The 20085-nt window shown below is 39.7% G+C and overlaps 1 protein-coding gene across 4 annotated transcripts; it reads right to left on the minus strand.

Annotated features, from left to right (window-relative positions):
* Positions 1 to 1834: 1834 nt before the first annotated feature.
* taf5l (TAF5-like RNA polymerase II, p300/CBP-associated factor (PCAF)-associated factor) lies at positions 1835 to 19782 on the minus strand. 4 transcript variants are annotated; one of them, XM_035405478.1, is made up of 5 exons: positions 19466 to 19782; positions 12409 to 12550; positions 9572 to 9676; positions 6585 to 7351; positions 1835 to 6060 (listed from the first exon to the last, which is right to left on the minus strand). In XM_035405478.1, exons 1-5 carry the CDS (start codon positions 19658 to 19660, stop codon positions 5260 to 5262), a joined length of 2010 nt encoding a protein of 669 aa, XP_035261369.1. In that variant the 5' UTR covers positions 19661 to 19782; the 3' UTR covers positions 1835 to 5259. The 4 variants fall into 4 exon arrangements, with proteins under 4 accessions (XP_035261369.1, XP_035261370.1, XP_035261371.1 ...); XM_035405479.1 differs by lacking the exon at positions 19466 to 19782 and adding an exon at positions 15524 to 15734; XM_035405480.1 differs by lacking the exon at positions 19466 to 19782 and adding an exon at positions 14768 to 15462.
* Between the last annotated feature and the right edge of the window lie 303 nt (positions 19783 to 20085).

Below are 20085 nucleotides of genomic sequence, written 5' to 3' on the forward strand. Positions count from 1 at the left end.
TGAAACTAGTTGCAAAAGGCTTAGTAAATCTGGCCAATTGTATTTTAAAGTCCCCGGTAGAGCTAGCACTTGACATTGTCAACAACTGAACTCTTGAAAGGAAGTTTGCCAGTCTGCCATCTCTGCCCATGGAATGCACCGAATCCTGATTATTTATTTTTAATTTTATGTGCAGTAGGGAGTTACATTTGTTTTAGCATACCGTATTCTCAACAATCATCTGAGGAAGTTTGATGTCACCAGTAGTTGCAACCTTTTGGTGCAATGTATACTTTGACCTCACAGATGATTCCTTCGATGCCTTCCAGGCAGTGGTGTTCACAACCACAGGCAATATCTTCACATCTTAAGAAAACCATGAGCAGCTTAGAGCGAAGACAAAAGCCCTTGGCCGATTCTGTACCCACAAAATACACAAGGTTACACATCCGTTTGAAAATGGTTGACTACATTGGAGTAAGGATGACACAAAAGCATAAATATGTTAACTCATGTTGAAATTCAAACTTCTAAATCCCTGCAACCAACCACACTTTCCAATGGTGATGCGAAGGCATTCAAATGATAAAACTGGAGAAAGAAATACATGATCTTATCAGCAACATGGACTTTGATTGATCAATTTTTCAGTTTGCCCATTAGCAATGCAACCCTCTTAAATAATGGCCACACATTATTTCATTTGAAACACAGATATTTTAATATAAACTTTGATACAAAACAAAAACTTTTGAATGAAAAGCTTTAGAAAAAATACACAACCAGCTGTAAGAAAGTAGCATTTGAACAATCCCCAAAAATATTGCTCTGTACACCAAACATGCCCATTTTTAATGTCCACAAAATGGTTGAGCTGACATTCAAATAACATGCAGCTATGGTGCAAAATCCATTTGTCTCAACTAGCGAAGAAGTTCAGCTGACCCATATTCAGCATCTCTTAGAAAACAGCCGCCATTTCAAATGCCTGTGCATACCATAACAAATTCCTGTTTCAAAACACAAGTTCTAAGTAGACAGCATGGCTAACAGCAATGAAATAGCAACAGCGTTCCAACAATCCTGGTGATTTCAAACTAAATTGATTTGAGAGTGGAACAGTTTGATAAATGCCAGGAGACATGTTCATTTCAGTCAGGTTCTATACAGTGATAACACTCATTTCATTTTCAGAAAAAACCACCAACGCAGTACTAGAGTTGTCTTCATAGAAGGAAAGGTCATACTATCCTACATTCGTTGATGTTCAATAGTGCATTTATATAGTAGAAAGAAGCACAGCTCATTTTCACCCTATACTATTGGTCAATAGGCATGGAGAGGTGGTTGAGAAACATGACTGATTTCCATAATTGTTGCCTGATTGTTTCAGTCAGTGTCCAAATGGGTAATGTGCCAACACTAAACTAGGCAAACCAAATCTACTCATTCAGAACGGTTGAGATACAGGAAGCGCTATGGAATAGTTCACTGCAATGTTCTGAAGGTTGTTTCTTCAACAAAAGCCAATTCACTTTCCTTTGCAATGCATGAAAGACACTAAAAGCATGCATATTTAGAATATATGTAGAACAGGAATTTTATTTTGCTTAGCCATCACTGGAAAAGTTTTTTGTGTTGATAACTTTCAACAGAAACAATTCATGTAAATCGGCTGGCAGTACCAATGATTTATGAATTAGCTATTTGGTGTGTGCTTAGCACAGCCAACCATTTACTCTGGGCTTAATCTTCAAGTGCTTGCAGACTCATTAGATATGTTAAATTACAATTGTAGTTATGTTATCTTAAGAGAAATACCTGACCTTTACATATACATCTGACCTTTAAGACATTATTTTACAATTACATTTATTCTGAACAAGTACACAATGCTCTTCTTAATTCCTATAACACTGAGTTCAAGAGACCTTCAAGAGAAAATGATGTATGATTTGGACTGATGAGATGTCATTAAAGAAAATCACTAAAATATATTTTTTGCCCCCAATGTAAAAATCAAGAGACCCTTATTTGAAGTTTTTTTCACAATCTGTTCAACACCTGTTTGTGACATCCACTTTTCTTGCAATTTATCAAAATAAAATTGTAGCGTTCAAATTTGTGTAGAGAAACAAGTCGACATTCCACGCCATTACAAAACATCCTCAATTAAAACAAGCAAAACCAATTTGAACTTTAAGAATAACTGCCACTGACACTAAAACAGGTTTTTGAAACCGTACACCAAAACCTCTTTTTACCATCAAGACATGGAATAGGGTATGTTAAAAAAGGACTACAGAAAAAGGAGTCAAATAGTCAAAAATATATTTACAATTATCAGTCTCGAACAACAATTTGTTCAAGATGGTGGAAAAGTTTTCACAAAGTTTGGTATATCTGACAGATATTAATTTGGTTTTTGTTTGTCTGTTCTTTATACAACTTGCATGGCATGGCTTTGTGCATACTAATACTATTCTACCATATCCCCACACATGGTTCCTATCTCCTGAGATGATCTGCTCATTAAAAATTATTCATTGAGCAATATAATAACAATGAACAAGGAGGACTTAAATTACATACTAATATAACACTTCGAAACAGCGGCCATTGCAAAAGCTGATGTGAACTATGCTCGTGAGTAATGCTTTAATATAGTACGAGAAACAGCTGAAGTCCCAAGTGCAGTCCCATGGAAAAGCTTGCTCTTGACCTGAGGTTCCCAAACTTGGTCCTGGGGCCCCCTGTATATGCTGCATTCAAAGCACAATTTCAATCCCATAATTTTAACTTTAATTTTAAACTGAAAATGTTTTGCAATTAGGTGCTTTTCCTGTTTAGAGGGATTATTTACCCTCTTAAGCCATATTGTGTCTGAAATAGCTTTGCATTGTAAATCAATAGCCTCCTAATAATGTTGCTGAACATCTGTTTGATTTCATTATTTTCCCTTAAACTTAACTCATTATCATTTGCTTTGTCGTTGAATTGTTCATTATCTTCCAGATGGTTAGTTTTACTGGCCAGGTGTCCACACTTTTTAGGAGCTTACAGATTCACCCCAGCCTTTAATTTGAAGTCTTACTTTTTATGTAATTGTCTGCAATACAATAAGCACAATATGAACATGGAAATTTTATTATTTATGGCATGTGCAGCTATTTCTTACATAATGTGGCTTAAGAGGGTAAATAATCCCTCTAAACATGAAACATACCAAATTAAGCAAAAATAACAGCTTGTTAAAATTCTGGGATTGAGACTAGAAACAAAAACCAGAATACACAGGGGCTCCCCAGGAGTTAGGGAACCACTCCTCTAGACTAACTTTTGAGTTCCTTAGGCAGTGTAAGGCCTCATTCGAGTGCCACATTCACCATTAACTCATGTAACCCACTAAAAGTTCCATCAGTAATTCCATATCAGCTGAAAAAAACAGAAGCCATTTCTTCAACATCTCATACATTATACTTAGCCTATACTTTAGAACTAAATTTTGTATCAAAACAAAAATATTCTTTTATACTTCCTACTTGTCCTTTTTATGGAAAAAAAACTTGGCGTATATACAAGTGCACTTCAACCAAACGTGCATTTTCTGACCTAACCCAATCACATCTGAGCCCCTTTACAAAAGTGCATTACTTCTCTCAAACTCGTTTTGTGTATGCACCGATTCCTTAAAGATGAAAGTCGTCTGCAAAATCAAATAGACTAGCTTAATGAGGCTAAACATTGCTAAGCTTTATTTTATTTTGTAAGCAAACAAAAAGTACAGTCGAACTCAGTATGGATTCTGATTAACTACTCAAGGGGAATGTTCAGGTTGACAGCGAATGCTTGAGAAACACCTTGCTTGACAGCTTTCACCCTTTTTTTTTTTTAGTTCATACAACAGCCTCTACAAAAAATTTACAATGGATGAGGAAGATCCAGCAACAGTTATGCTTTAAAATCTCCAAGTACATTTTTTTTGTTGTCATTTTAATTTTTAATTCGATTTTACATCAAATCCTAAGATGCTGGGTTGGGGGCTAATTCTACTTTACATCGGTCAATTCACAAAAATAATTGAAATTTAATTAAGGACTCGGAAGAAAAGAAGTTCCATGGCAATTTTTCAGTGCATGATTTGATTTTCAATTAATTTTATGAATAGAGTGAATTGAAAATGGGACTGACACCCAACCCAGTGGATCTTACTCATCCATAGACTCATTTGCAAACCCTTTTCATGGAATATCTTGAAAAAAATGAAATAAAACAATGTAGTGAGCTGACACCGTTGAGTCAAATTATATTTCTCTAGGTAAGAAAACGAACAACATTCAGTTTTTGTGGGAATTATCCCTTCAGCTGTAGGCGTGTAGCTTCATTAATCGTGCTATATGCATGTTTAAGATTTGTATTCAGACCCATTTTCCATATAACCCTACAATATTACATTACTCTAGTGACATGCCCCTGAAATTGTAGCTCTTTTTGAAATCACAAGCAAGGGATGTGTCAACACAAAACAAAAAAAATAAACAAATGTCCACAAGGTAAAATAGTTTGTATATTGAACATTCTTCCAAATCAACCAAAAATTCCCTAATAAAACAGACAAACAATGCTTAGGCTTGGCACCTCATTCAGTTTTAAATGGAAATATGACCTTGCTCTGTGGTTTGTGTTTGCTGGATGGGGGGTAGCTGTCCCTTTGTCAGGCTCATGTAATGGCTCTGCTGGCGAGGTTTCCACAGATGACACCAAATGGCCTGGCTGATCTGCCCTTGGTGTCGGCCTTCCTGGTTCTTCTAGGCATTTCCCGAGGTCACAAGACCTGCCAGTGTTTTTACAGGCTGTCCACTTCAAGACCACCGTCACTAATGTTCAACAGGGAGTGATGCGACCATTATGAAAAAGCTATTTCTGTGACTGTTAAATAAACCTTTTATCTCTAGGATCTTCACTTAAATTTTTTTAATCATGATAATTACATTTTCTCTTGAAGTCATGTTATTAACAAAGCATACTATTTTTGGCTGGACCGCAACAGTGGGGCCAGCCCTATAAACGCGAATGTCTGTGACTGAGTGAGTGATGAAGTTACACCGGTGTTCAAGTTACCACATGGATGTGACTTGCCATCAGGTTAACCTTGAAATATGACCACCAGGTCGGACCACTAGCTGTGACACAGAGTGCAGAGGAAGGTTTCTGCCCTACCTGACCGCAGGGATCCTCCCATCCACCCCCACACCCCAGGAAGCCCACAAAAACACAGCCCTAATGCTCCTGTTTCTCCTGGGCGGTGCCTGTCACCAGGAGCAGGTTGCACGCCATGAACTGAACGCTCAGGATGTTGCTGGTGCTGCCGGTGTACAGGCCCACCAGCTCGCTGGAGGAGCCATCCGTGGGGGCGCTCCCCCCGTGGGAGTTGCGGATGTCCCACACCCGTACGGAGTTGTCCATGGAGGAGGAGGCCACCAGGCTGCTGTCGGGGCTGAAGGACAGGCCGGTGACGGTGTCCGTGTGGCCTCGCAGGTCCTTGAACAGGGACCCCGAGGCCAGGTCCCAGAGTTTCAGTCGCTGGTCCTCGCTGGCCGACGCCAGGTACTTGCCGTTGGGGGAGAAGGCCAGGGCCAGGACGGGGCCCCGGTGGCCCGTGAAGAGGCGCACCGAGCTCCCCTGCTGGGTGCTCCACAGTCGCACGGTCTTGTCGGCCGAGCCGGTCGCCAGGTAGTTCGAGTTGGGGTGGAACTTGACGCAGTCCACGTCGGCCAGGTGGCCGGCATACAGGCGCAGCGGGTACGTCCGGGCGAAGGTCCAGAGGCGCGCCGTCCGGTCGTGGGACCCGCTCGCAAAGTACAGGCTGCAGGGGCTGATGTCTACGTCCCACACCGGGTAGGCGTGGCCCTGGTAGAGCACAGTGTTGGTGAAGCTGCCCAGGTTCCAGTAGCGGATGGTGGTGTCCTCAGAGCAGGAGAGGAGACCCGAGCAGTCCGTCAGGAAGGTGGTGCGGTAGACCGGTCCGCAGTGGCCCCGCAGGATCTTCATCTCGCTGCCGGCGCTGTCCTCATCGTCAGCCTGGAGGGGAGAGAAAGACACCGTCACTGCGTTCAACATCGGCTCCGTAGACTCGATAGTTACAAATATGCAGTCAGACACCAAATACCAAAGTCCTGGAAAACAGGAAAATTTCAATATAGTTAAGACAAATATACATTTTCTAAATAAATTGATCAATCTCTAAAATTCATCATTAAAATAATTGTAGCAACAGTTGTTTGAAGTGTATACTCCATAAAAAAAAACAATTTAAAAGCTTTATTTCGGGCGGCAGTGTGGCATAATGGGTAAGGAGTTGAAACCTAAAGGTTGTAAGTTTGATTCCCTGCTAGGACACTGCCGTTGTACCCTTGAGCAAGGCACTTAACCCACATTGCTTCAGTATACATCCAGCTGCATAATTGGATACAATGTAAATGCTGTGTAAAACGTTGTGTAAGTCGCTCTGGATAAGAGCGTCTGCTAAATGTCTAATGTAATGTAATTTCAGGTTATCATTTTTGCAAACAGCATGAGGCCCCCTGGTGGCCAAAGCACCTCACCTCCTCGTCCAAAACGTCACAGGCCAGGCGGATGCGCGACACGTCCACGCGGTGCGGCTCCGCCTTGAGCTTGCGCGCCCGCAGGCTCCACAGCTTCACCGCCGAGTTGTCGAAGCCGGCGGCCAGGAGCTTGCTGTCGGCCGAGATCTCGGCCGCGTTCAGCAGCTGGTCGGTGTGATGGAAGGCGTAGAAGCAGACGGTAGTGAGCGAGGGCGGGCCGTCCTTCACCCGCTTGATGCAGTCTTGCAGCGCCTCGGCCGCCGCCTCGTTCGGCGGGAGGCCCGGCGCCGCGCCGCCCGGGTCCAGGAGGCCCTCTCCGGGGTCCGCCCCCCTCTGGGAGGACGCGGGGCCGCAGGACGACGAGGAGCCCCAGGCGCCCGGCCCGTACAGCTGGTAGTCAGTCCGCCGGACGGCCGTCACTTCCACCTGCACGTGGGCGCTGAGCACCCGGCAGAGGGCGGCGTTGTCGGCGCTCTGGAGGTAGCGCAGGAGGTAGCTGTAGGCCGGGTCGCTCAGGCGCACCACGTACTTGTGGTCCAGGAAGGCGCAGAGCTTGGCGTTGGACGAGACGTCCGACGAGGACAGGACGTGGCGCAGCTGCTCCACCGTGTCCCGCTGCTCGGCGTCCTGCAGGAAGAGCCCGTGGAAGCGGCCGTAGAAGCTGTCCACCGCGCTCTTCAGTCCGCAGCGCGCCATGTCCAGGTGCAGGTAGACGAACAGCGGGTACAGCACGCCGCTCACCTCCCGGCTCCACGGCACCTCCGCTTCTGAGGGAGCAAACGGGCCACTCAGCACCACGGTCACACCACAAGCCACAAATACTGGGGTGCCATCTGCAGTGTAATGACCTTTAAGATCTCACATTTAATTATGCTCCTGGGGCACAGACTTTAAGCCCCTTTGTGACCCTTCCAGCACGTTTTTTTTTTTTTTTTAAACCGCGTACAATGAGGACACAGCTCAGTTTGTATCTCCGTTGTCTAAGCTTCCCACAGGAAGCTGGATTGTGTCTGTGTAGACTTCTACTTTACATGCATTTCAGATGATTGGTAACCACACACACCATGCGTAGATAGTTTCATATTATACAGAGGATCCTCACCAATTTGTGCCCAAGGGAAAAAGCATTAAATCACTTCCTCATAGAATCTCAAGAAATGTCAACGAGTAATGTACACGGTTTTCAGTTGTACCAAACATCCATTCATCAGTCATGCATCAAAAAAGAATGTTAAGCAGGATGTAGGATCATGACATTCCTCAAGAATAAGACTTAATTTCTATAACTGGAAACTAGTCCCTTGCTTTGTGACCTATATGCCAACTAAAGTTTGAGGTAAGAATCTAGCCGTAAATATTCAATTTCAGATCATGAAACTATATACAGCACCATTCAGTCCAGTTATCACATGGTTACTTTTCTAGTTTCAATGCCAATGAGTTAATATGCTAAAGACTGCATTTAAAGACTGTTTGTAGGCACTGTTTAAGGCACAAATAAAGGGGGTCATATGCTGCAATCCACATGTTTACCGGTCTAGTAAGATTCAATATTATATGTGGGCCATAACTGAGAATAAGTAACACAATCTCTGAGTGCTGTCCACACAATACACTAAAGCTAGGGATGCGCGCTGTGGAAATTCTGGTGCCGATATTTGCCTGGACATATTGGCCGATGCTGATGCCCGTTTTAAAATTACAGAACAAATGCAATTTGTGAACAAGTTTCCACATTCATAGAAGAAGTAGATGAGCTCAGATGTCAACTCAAGAAGAAAAAAATACACATTTTATTTGACATGATCTCAATACTATCGTGGTTCCCTAACTAAAAGCCCCCACATTTTTTTTGTGAGTATTTCTTTTACAAGTCATCTTGGAGTAGCTTGTCTAGTTATAGCTTGACTGAGTTTATAGTTTAGCCCCCGTTTTGAATACAATTCAGCAGTTGGCTAGCTAGCAATCCATGATAACAAATATGCTGTGAAACCATTCTGACTTAAAACCAAAACTGAATTTTAATATTAGGTAACCCGGTTGAGGTACTACAAAGGTGTGGTGTTCGTTGTTAAGTGATAGCCTATAGGGTATGGGATATTAGCTTAAATACTTAGGCCTAAGTAATGTTTCCTTTGCAATGGAATCTCTTTGAAACGCATGTTTCATTTACAGTTGATGGAAGTAGTAAATTTGCCTCAGATAATTTCCCTCAGCGCAGGGCATTAAAACTGCATAATGCTGCACGGGACATTATCCTTATATGGCTTACAAACAAAAAGCAGAATTTCAAACAAAATATGCAATTCAAAATATATATCTGCTTTATTTTTTTCATATTAGATGAAGAAATATCCTCTATTTTAATGCTCTACTTCTTTTTTTTTTTTTTTTTTTTTTTTTTTACTTAGGCTACTGTATGACGAGTCAATACATATGGCCAAGTTCCAACACATAGTTACATGCATAGCATTTATGAAAAAATTAAAAAAAGACTGAAGGCACATATCCGATGAGTAATTGATCAATCCATTACTCATACCCATCCCTGATATCTGGCCACCCCAAACTCTTCAGACCATGCAGCGGAGTTACTAATCACTGCGCCCAGTGGATGGATACATGGTTATCTGTCAATTATAGTTCTGAATTTAGCTGCCTCTAAAACTAAGATCTTGTTTTCTGTTTTTATTTTTACTCATTATATATGTGTAAGAAACTGCAGGTGATAAATTAAAGGAATTTGGACTGAAGAATGGATGCACTGAAAAAACCCCCCACAAAAAAACAAAACATAAACCTGAACTCTGTAGTACCCTCCAAGACTGCACTGTGTTTAAAGTAAATTTCCAATTAAGAATGTATAACACAGCACTGTACCCATAATTACTGTAGTAACAAAAAGGGAACTTTAATGCATGCATTTTATACGCTGAAAAACACCATGGAGACAGGGGGTCTCATTTTTACTGCAAAATGGCACTCACCGGACAGGAAGTTGCGCAGTCTGGCAAACTGCATTTCGTACTGCTGCGGGTCTGCCTGACACGGAGCCGCAGAGACCACGTTGGCACAGCCAGACTCCGTCTGAACTGCAAGGAGGAAGAGAAGGACTAGAATTAGGGCAGATGTACAGAGTATGGAAACATCCTTAGTCTTCATGAGAGGCAGCATGTCTGCGGTGGGCTAGATCACTCCACACCATAGAGCGTATATAGGAACTAGAGAGGCAGGAGCTAGGAGTTTCAGAAACCAATATGGCGTCCAAGGCACCACAACTCCCAATTTCCCCATAGGCTATAATAGAAAAACTCCTGCCTTTTCCCATCAAAGTAAGGGGTTTACAGTCATATTTTCAACCCAGTTATACCCATAATACCTATAGACCAAGAATAAATGCATGATTTTACTTGACACAATATGTTAACAAAGTTACAGGCGAGTTGTTTTATTCATTGTGTGCAAACAATAGACAGTGATTAGCCAACATATCACTCAACATATGCCTGATTATGTGATTTTGAGTCAATGATAGGAGAAAGAGGCACCTGGCAATCTTGCCTATGGAGCACCGTAAACTTAGGCTAGCCTACTTAACATGACTAGTACTGGGAGAAAAGTAGCCTACACAACTCTGACCTCTAAGGAGATAAACATGACACTACAACTTATTTCATTTGATTACCTGGATGCATTTTTGGTTGCATAGTGTCAACTGGTCAAACTCAGCAAATAAATTAAGTATTGGCTGAATACAGTAACTGGAGCCTCCGTTACTTAGGAAAATAAAGCTGCTGTTGTTTTTTCTGGTTTTTTGTTTTTTAAGATTATCGTGAAATGAATGCAGTGCACTGTAAAATACCAGAGTTGCTTGACAAGAAGGTATTGTGCATTCAATTTGATAACTTATCTACAAATACAAATCAAATATAACTGACAGATCCCCTCAATGGGGTTTCTTTGGAAACTTACTTTCCAAAGCGAAAGCTTGATGGAATTACCAACAGTAACTAAAGAGTGGGACTTGGACTAGGGGTATGTAAAGTACACCGTTGGCTCCCCCTGAACCATCACTGAGCCTCTAATTCCAGTTCCATCGTCATTGTAAAGTATACATATTCTCATAATTATTGCGGTTACTAGTTTGCCCTGCCGCTTAAGTTATTGCACTTCAAGATAAGCAGTTAGCTAAAGATGAATGGATGCGGAGATAGCAAAGTAGGCACTTTCCCCAGATAGCAAGCTAATACCTCGCCTTCTAGCTTGCTTTTGGGGTGTAATGAAAAACCACTAGGTTTATACGTGTATCCACCATGCTAGGTTTTATTACAATTGTTTTATTACAGGTTTGCATACGTACCTCATTCAAACCCAAAAGTATACGAAAGACACATTGGGAGTGACATTTCACAGAATACACTGCCCCTGAATTTGATATTTATTAACTTTACTTCACTGACCTCAGACAAAAATACAGAGCTGAACAGATTGGATTCACAGACACTAATGAAAAGAGAATCAGTGCTCTTCACACTCAGTGCCTTTACATGCACAGTTGAAATCGATCTACATTAATAACTCAATTTGGCCAAAGATGAGATTTAATTGGATTATTGCCAATATACATGACTCGGAAAGAATCTAATTATTGACCGACGTGTGTCTGACGAAGGCTTCTTATAAATCCTTCTTCCTCCAATTTTGTCGCAACTTTTTTGAATAGTTCGCCATTCCGCGTTTTTCTTACATCCATGTATTTTAGGATATTTAACTTTAGATGCGATAGCATGAAGTTGGTCTCCTCGTCCGTCCAGAAATGTGTTTTTTCGCCATGATACTAGGGAGGGCAAAACGGAGCTTTAGAATGTCGCCAGCAGTGTATGCGCGTGAGCTCGACAACGCATTTCTCACAGAAAAGGTTGTTTGACGCCTTTTTTTAGTTCATTACAGTGGTGATAGAAGTGACAATAAAAGTAATACTGTGCTGTTAGCCTTTATTGATCACCGTACAAGGTAAATGTGAAGTAGCTAGCACAATCGTACAGCACTAACCCATGACAATGTACGTTGAATGGTACTTGCTCAATCGAACAGTAAATGTGAAAAACATTCCATTATAGTCAGCAGCACCAAAATTTTCCATCACACCCTCAATAAACAGCAAAAGACCCAGTAGAAGATTGAATTAAATCTTTTAAAGTTATATATTTTCTGAAACGTTATCGATTCCGCTTGGCCACCGTGAGCGTATATTTGCTATGTAAATTACGGAACATGTGCAGAACGCCTAGGCCAATTTGAAGCCTATTGAAGCGTATACATGCCGTAGTAAATCGACCCCCAACCACATTATCTAGGCATGTTAGTCCGACTTTTGAAAAAATTTGTGCGATTTCAGTCGGAATACAGTGTTTACATGATTTTTAGAAGTCCAGTATTAGCCGGACTAAAACAATAAATCGACTTTTTCAAACATCATGTAAACCCACTGACTGTCAAGAACAATCATGCAATGATTCCTATTCCTAAATGGATTATGTGTATAACTGGGGTGAAATAATGACCCCTTAGTTTGGTATAAAATGGCAGTCTATGCGAAAATTGAGAGGTGCGGTGCACTGGATGCCATATTGGTTGCTGCAACTTTGGCAATAGAAGTCAGCGGTTATGTCCGTTCCATACCATAGAGTTCAGTGCTCCACACTGGAAGTTAGAAACACTCAGCAGAAACAAACCTAATCAAGGAAAGGAATTGATGATGAAGCCAACCAATCTCCAGGACTATGACTAAGGGTAGAATGCAAAGTTGCGGGTGGGCACATACCTGTGAGGTTAGCTGCCATCTCCTCGGCAGACTGGGAAAGCTTGGCCCCCTTCAGGGAACTTTCAGTGTCCACATACTGCCGCCTTTTCAGGTACTGAGCCACTGTATACTGGATCTGCTCAGTCCGCACCCTCTTCATTGCCTTCTCGCACACACACACAGACACACAGACAAGCGTTGTCAAAGCTGATGGTTGTGTGATGACTTACTATTAATTTTAAAATAGTGCTAAAGTAATAAAATAAAAAATGCATTAGTCTGCCCTTAATTCATGTTTTTATTCAGTTAAATCGTTCAATTCATTGAGTACTGCCAACATACATTTGAGGCCAAATGTTTACATACACCTAGGCTAAAGATATTCAAACTTAGTTTTTTACAACTCTGCACAATTCATGTTACCAATCTTACCATACATTTCTTTTGGCAAGTCAATTAGGGAATCTACTTTGTTCACATGAGGTAATTTTAAAACAATCGATTAGAGACAGATTTATTTCAGCTTTCCAGAAATCAGAATTCCAGTGGGTCAAAAGTTTACATACACCAAGCTGACTGTCTCTTTAAACAGTGTTTTCATTGAGCTTTTCAAAATCATTCTACACATGGCACTCTTTTGCAAGCTGGCCATCTTTTCAACTGACAGTAGGTAACGTTAAAGCAAATTACAACAAGCCCCGCCCACCCCCTCTATTACTCATTTAGAGCTGTAGCCTAGGTCAGTGGTTCTCAAACTCGGTCCTGGGGGACCCCTGTGTATGCTGGTTTTCATTCCAACCTCAACAGCAATCCCAGAATTTTAACAAGCTGTTAATTTTTCGTAATCAAGTGCTTTTCATGTTTTAGAGCTGGGGTCCCCAGTCTTATCCAGAAAGGGCCAGTGTGGGTGCACACACCTGATCCTGATTCTACTAATCAAGGTGCTTAGCACTGACTCTAGTGATTGATTAGTAGAATCAGGTGTGTGCACCCACACTGGCCCTTTCTGGAACCCCAGCTCTTAAACATGAAAAGCCCCCAATTAAGAAAAATTAGCAGCTTGTTAAAATTCTGGGATTGCTGTTGAGGTTGGAATGAAAACCAGCATACACAGGAGTCCCCCAGGACCGAATTTGAGAACCACTGGCCTAGGTAACACTGGTTACTTATTTTTGCGATGATCAAAACACGCCGTTTGCATCCTAAGCCATTAAACAATACAGGTCTTTAATGCCATACAATCTCCTTTTACTCCATAAGTGTGCGGTTCACGTTATTTGTATCTTGTCAGATCAGCACCCTGTGGTGACATGCTGTTTTTCCTTTTTTCATTCATATGCATATATAATATACAATTATATTTAATAGTCAAAAAATCAGCTCTAGGAGTATTGATTGCTGATCCCTCATGATGAAGGCAACAAATACATGACTGGCTACAAGTCATTAATAAAAACTTGCAAAATTTAGGCACATCAACAAAAGTTCTGATTTCAAAATGAGGCCAAGTTTCAACAAACAATATTGTCTATCTTAGCTCACACAAATCAAACAAGCTCAATTCCAAAGCAATGCCACCCTATGTCTCCAAAATTATTTTAAGTAACTTGGCCCTGTGTTTTTTCCATTTTACCGTGTGAAGAGAATCTGGTCATTCAATATTTGTGTCACATCAAAGTGTCAAATAACAAAAAATGGTCTCATGGAAGACATCATTTAAATGAATGCTTTAAACAGCTGAGACAAACTTACATTAAAGAATCAATATGTTTAAACTTAGTTGTAAACATACTAACAATAATTCATTTTATTCATGATGTGCTTTTCATATACCTAATGCACTGGATGCAGACAATTGTGGATGCAAACATATACTATAGTCATTTTACACATTTTTGGGTGCGACAAAGCAGAATTGCAGATTATTTGCACAATAAATGATAGACTTTCGACATTTTCTCAGATGATAAAATGAAAAAACACAGGGCCACGTTACATAAAATAATTTAGGAAACACTGGGTAGCACTGCTTTGGGATAAAGCTCGTTTAATTTGTGTGCGCTAAGACAGCCAATACTGTGTGTTGTAAATTGCCCTCAGTTTGGTATCAAATACTTTCAAAGGCAGGCCTAGATTTCGCAAGTTTTAATGATTAATTAATAGACGGAGCTTGGCGTGAGTAACTTGTTTATGTTGAAACGTGTTTTGATTTTTGATTTTGTGCTCATACAAAAAAGTATAGTCTTGTTTTGTTAACTTTCAGAAACAAAATAACTTAATTTCACTAAGGTACCAACACCAGGATCAGGGTAGGTAGGTAGGGAGAGTAGGGTAGAAATTCAAAAGCTAAAAGAGCTAGCTAACTTGCAAGCTTACTCACTTAGGCTGGCTCACTGGATGGCAGGTCCTCTTACAGAAAAGATAAATCAATGACCAAACCAAGAATAAAAGCGGAGCAACGTAGCAAGAAAGTACCATACGACATTAGTTAACCGCCCAATGATAATGTAAATTAGGTTGCTAGTTGAGTAGCATCTGTTGGAATGACATCCAGCTAACAAGCCAATGGGGAAACTAAAGTTACTTCACCGAACGTTATCTTTTTGACCGTTCTCACGTTTCCGTTTCACAGCTAACAAGAATTTCAATGCTGGCTAGACTGAATCAAGATAACGTTAACTAAAATAATTATGTTACTGCTCTACCATCATCTGGCTAGCAAGTGCTAGCTAACTATCAGAAACGTAACGTTGGTCTAGGCCCGCTTCCAGAAATGTGCCAAGGAAACTAGAGTTAGCCAATGAATTCATAGTTCGGTAACGTGGCTAAGCGGTCGTATTAGCTAGTTAGTAATATACACAAATAAAGGGGGATGTACTACACTATCAGACTCAGCAAATAAGAATATATTATCACAATGAAGAAACTGCTCGTATTTAAACCGCTGCATAGCTAACTTTCCCTCAAGCCTCCGTTCATCATATGAAAATACCATAGGCCTCTCTTAACTGGCTAGCTACGTGCCTAGCTAGCTAACATCTTGGCGCTCTACAATCTAATATATATTTTTGCATCACGTTTAAAAATAAAAGCACGTTTTTAAATAATGAAATAATGTAGCTGCGTCCCCACTCACTGCATATCGGGTTGTCAACTCACTCCCGTTGATAGAATCAATTTTAAAAAGTCAGAAATTCACAAAAATACTGAAGATTTTTTGCAGCTTGTTTCTTCCCTTCTGTTCGAACTCCATCATTCGTTTCCATTCTGACAGACCTGCTCTAACAAGATTAACCAATCGACAGCGTTTGTGTGTAGATTAGTGCTGTCTGGAGGTTGGGGTCAAAGTTTATTGCTCCAGCAACACATCGTGCGTCGTTCTTATTTTAAATTTTGGTTTTTATTTGTATTTTTTATTAATTAATTAATTAATTTAATTAATGTTGATAGAAAACACAATATATACAAAAAACCAGAGCAGTCACTTGACACAATCATTTACTACAGAGGATAACAGAAAATCCAAATGAAAGCAAGTGTCCAAAATCACAAAGGAAGAAAATGTCTAAACTAAATGCATATATAATTTACAACATAATATAAATAGGAAAAAATAAAGAAAAGTCTAGAAGGTTAAATATTTTTCAAAAGGTCAAATTGCTTAAGAATAGAAACAGTTTTTACTATTTTGACTGCCAATTATAGAGGTGGGACAAGTATTTAGTTCATTTAGGAAAGGAACACGTTAGTGTGGCTTCTTTTTCAGGAATTTAATTTTGTGAATGTGGTATTTGCCCAGTAATATCAACAAATGAATCATAAATGGGATATAAGTGCAAACATTTTCATGTTTGTTGTACCATGTATTACAATAAAATATGATGGTCACATATAATTGGTTCATAAAATTTTCTGCTAAGAAATAAGGAAAAATCATTCCAAAATACTATTGTATAATTGCAAGAGACAAATAAATGTTCAATGGATTCCTGAACACATAGCACAAGACACAGCTAACATTTACACCAGGAATATATCTTGCAATTTGCTTATCACATGAATTGTACTGGTATATGGTTTTGCAGAATATTCTTTTACTTTGTTCATAATAATATAGACCTACATATAGGGCACAGACCAGACAAGCTTCCAATTTGATAAACTCTGGACCATTTAGGTGTTACTGCTTGCAATGCTTTCATGTGCTAAGAGTTTCTAATAAAATAATGTGTGAATTTCTTATTATGACTGGGATTCCATTAACAACTGCCATAGCCATATATTTGGGACTGCAATATTGCTTGGGAGAACCAGGGAACCACACCAAAATCCACATCCCATCTGGTATACAGCCAAAGACCATATTATATTATATTATATTATATTATATTATATTATCTATGAGAAATTGGCAGAGAATATTTATGTACAAATTCATTGTAGGAATATTGCTGACCATTTCATCAGTGGACTAACTCGCAGGATTTAATGCTGATACTGCTTTTTCAACAAAAAAAAGAAAAAAGAAATATGTCTGTCCTTGATGTATTTATTGTTCCATAAAAAGTTGAGAAAAAATGTGCTATATTATTATATTAGTGACCAGAACAACAAATATTGATTATGAAATGTAGCCAGCTTCACAGGGAGATTAATAGTATCAAAAGGACATGTAGTAGAGAATTCAGGCCTCCAAATTGTATATAATTGCTGATGATATACCAGATTTGCCCTGTGTGTCCTTCAATGTGAGAGCAACGATACAAGAGAGAAGATGTGCCACCCCACATCTTGTTAAGCACCACCTACCACCAGTAAGTACAACACCTTATAAATGACTGGGTGAGACTATAATTTAAAAGAGTACTACATATTTTATCAGATCAAAATGCATGTGCTGTCCCTTATTTCTCAGACACCTATTGTATACTATTAAGTAGTCTATACTTTTAAGTGAACAATTTGTTAATTGCTAAGGAATCCTAATGGCTGTAATGCTTTCTGTGTTAAGTCATTTACCATCACTTTACCACCAATCAAGCAAGCAACCTAATCATCACTCCTCACAAGAAATCTTTTCTACAATTGAGTAGCCATGGGCTGCTTCAAAAAGGCTTGAGGTCTCTTTTCAGCTTCCCCAGAGACCCAGATAGGTAATGAATAGCCTACTAATAATAAACTGCACTATATTAATAAATAATAAACATGGCTTATTTAAGGGTTTAATATTTTGATAAGCTACTTATTTAAGTCATGCCCCAACAGAAGCCTACTCCATGACTAGCTGAATGAAAGTCAGAGGAATGTCAGAGATTTCAGATGTGCACTTGTAAAGAGATTTCAGATGTGTACCCCTGTTCAAGAGACATCCTAAACTTAATTTGGGAATTTCTGTTAAGCAAGTGGCGCTGCTCAGCTGGCGACACGGACAAATGAGAGCTGTTTATATTAATGTATGAACTGTGAATGTGAGATGTCTAGCTTTTCTTTTATGCAGTAGGATCTCTCTGATACAAGACAATTTTTTCCTTTGTGAGATAAGTAAAACTTAACCTTTAATAAGTTTGGAAATTGTGGTCGAAATTGTGGTTTGATGACTGATGCTCATGCATTAGTGTGATATGTACGCAGAAGACTGAGAATGTCAATGCAGGATGTGATCAGACTGTGTCAGCAAGAACAGTCAGTCGACAACTGCATAGAGAGGGATATTATAGTAGGGTTGCAGTGCATAAAATCCTTGTTATAAAGGCAAATGCATATTTGAGAGTTCAATGATGCAAAACTATAGTCACTGGTCTACAGAGACATGGAAAAAAGTGATACGGTCAGATGAGTCATCCTTCACCATATTCTCGACAAGTGGGCAATTGCATGTATGGCATACACCAAGAGAACCTAAATGCTTGACCTCTACAGTGAGGGCTTCCGGTGGCTCTGTTATGCTGTGGATGACGTTTTCCTGGCATGGTTTGAGTTCACTTATCCCCTTAGAGGGAAGAGTCACAGCAAATCTTGAGCTCAGTTGGTGTTGGATACTCTGTCACTGCTTCACAGGGTCAATTTCAACTTCTTTTCTTGAAATTACATGGCCCAGGAAGTTTATTTTGCTGTTACAGAAATTACATTTCTTTAATTTGATGTGAGGTTTACTCTTTGTAGCTTGGCAATACTGAATCCAAGTCTTTCAGATGCTGGTCTGGATTAGGGCAGAAAAAAATATGACAGATTACTGATCTGTAAAGCTAGGTGTTTGTTACTGACAATATTGGCTGAAGCTGTGGAGCAGTCATGGCAAAATTGTTGAATATCACAGATAACTGACAAGGTGTAAGAAAGTTTAGAAAGTTAATTATAAGATCTCGAAAGTATCTTCAAAAAGTAGTTTGGCTTGATACAGTCTAAATAATGTCTAAATAGGGAAAACATGAAACTGTGCAAACGGAAAATGATTATGCACCTTTTTAGCAGGGTTAAGTTTTTTTATGGTGTCTCAGTCATACACCTTACATCCACATGGTAGGGGAAGGTAACTTCTGGACTTCCATTAATAAAGTTCTGGAAAATATTATCTTCTATTAGCTACCCAATAGTGGTCGGAATAACAATACTATGAAAAGGTTTGCCAAAAATGTAGTTCAAGAAGTGCATGCTAATGTTTGCTATGCTTCTAGAGCTAGATTGACCTAATGTTGGTCTAAGTTTTGCTACCTATATGGCTATGCCCCAATTATGATACACGGATGTGGGAGATTGAACTTACATAGCCTAGTTTTGTGCAATATCTACCAGCTCTATTTTTATTTACTTTCTTATCTTTTATTATTTTAGTTTATTTTTTCTTATATTGTTTTATTATGTTTTCCCTTCGAAAAGACAAGGACACTCACACGCTAACATTAATTATTTGTTAGCTGACAATAAAGCATTAATACTTCGTTGCCAGTTAACAACTGCCTATTTATTTAGATGTATTGTTAACAGAGCATTTGACAAATAAACTTGTTTTAATCACTTGGCTAACTTGGTTAAGAGTATATGTTGTCTGATGTTATTAATAGGCAGAATTATAGCTTACCTTTGAGCAAATGTATGTGTGTCTGTCTAGATTATGGTATAGGCATTCAGCTGTGAATGTGGTCGTCCACAGATTTGTATCCACAACAGACACTTTTCCTAGTTTGTCTTCGGCTTTGGGAATGGAATAAAAATAGCACCTCCCTTCCCCCCAGACATTCAGAATGTGTCTGTTTTGCAGGTTCCCCAACAACATCTCCAGAAGAAGCTTAGTAACTTGTAACAAAAGATTTTTGTTCCACTATCAGCTATAATGATGCTGAAGACCTAGAAGTGTCTAAGTAGTGATCGGTGGGCTGCAGTGTCAATCATAACTTGCTAACAGTCAATCGTTAACAGAGGACTTTGATCAGATGCTGTTATTGACAGATGTAGCATTTGTGATGATGAAATCACAGGGAAAAGACAAAAAAAAAAAAACAAACAGAAAAAAAAACACAAAACAACCCAGGTTTGGGGCTTTACTGTGTGGACGTGTGAAATTATATCTGAATTCTGTGTGTTTACATGAGGTCAGAAGGTATAGAAGTTTATGTTCTTAAGGGTTGAGAGTTTGTGGTCATTGTGGTTATTTCTGTAGGAAACCCTGAAAAGTGCCAAACTCTTGGTGCTGTATAGGTA

Source organism: Anguilla anguilla, chromosome 2, assembly GCF_013347855.1.
Source record: "Anguilla anguilla isolate fAngAng1 chromosome 2, fAngAng1.pri, whole genome shotgun sequence".
Lineage (NCBI taxonomy): Eukaryota > Metazoa > Chordata > Actinopteri > Anguilliformes > Anguillidae > Anguilla > Anguilla anguilla.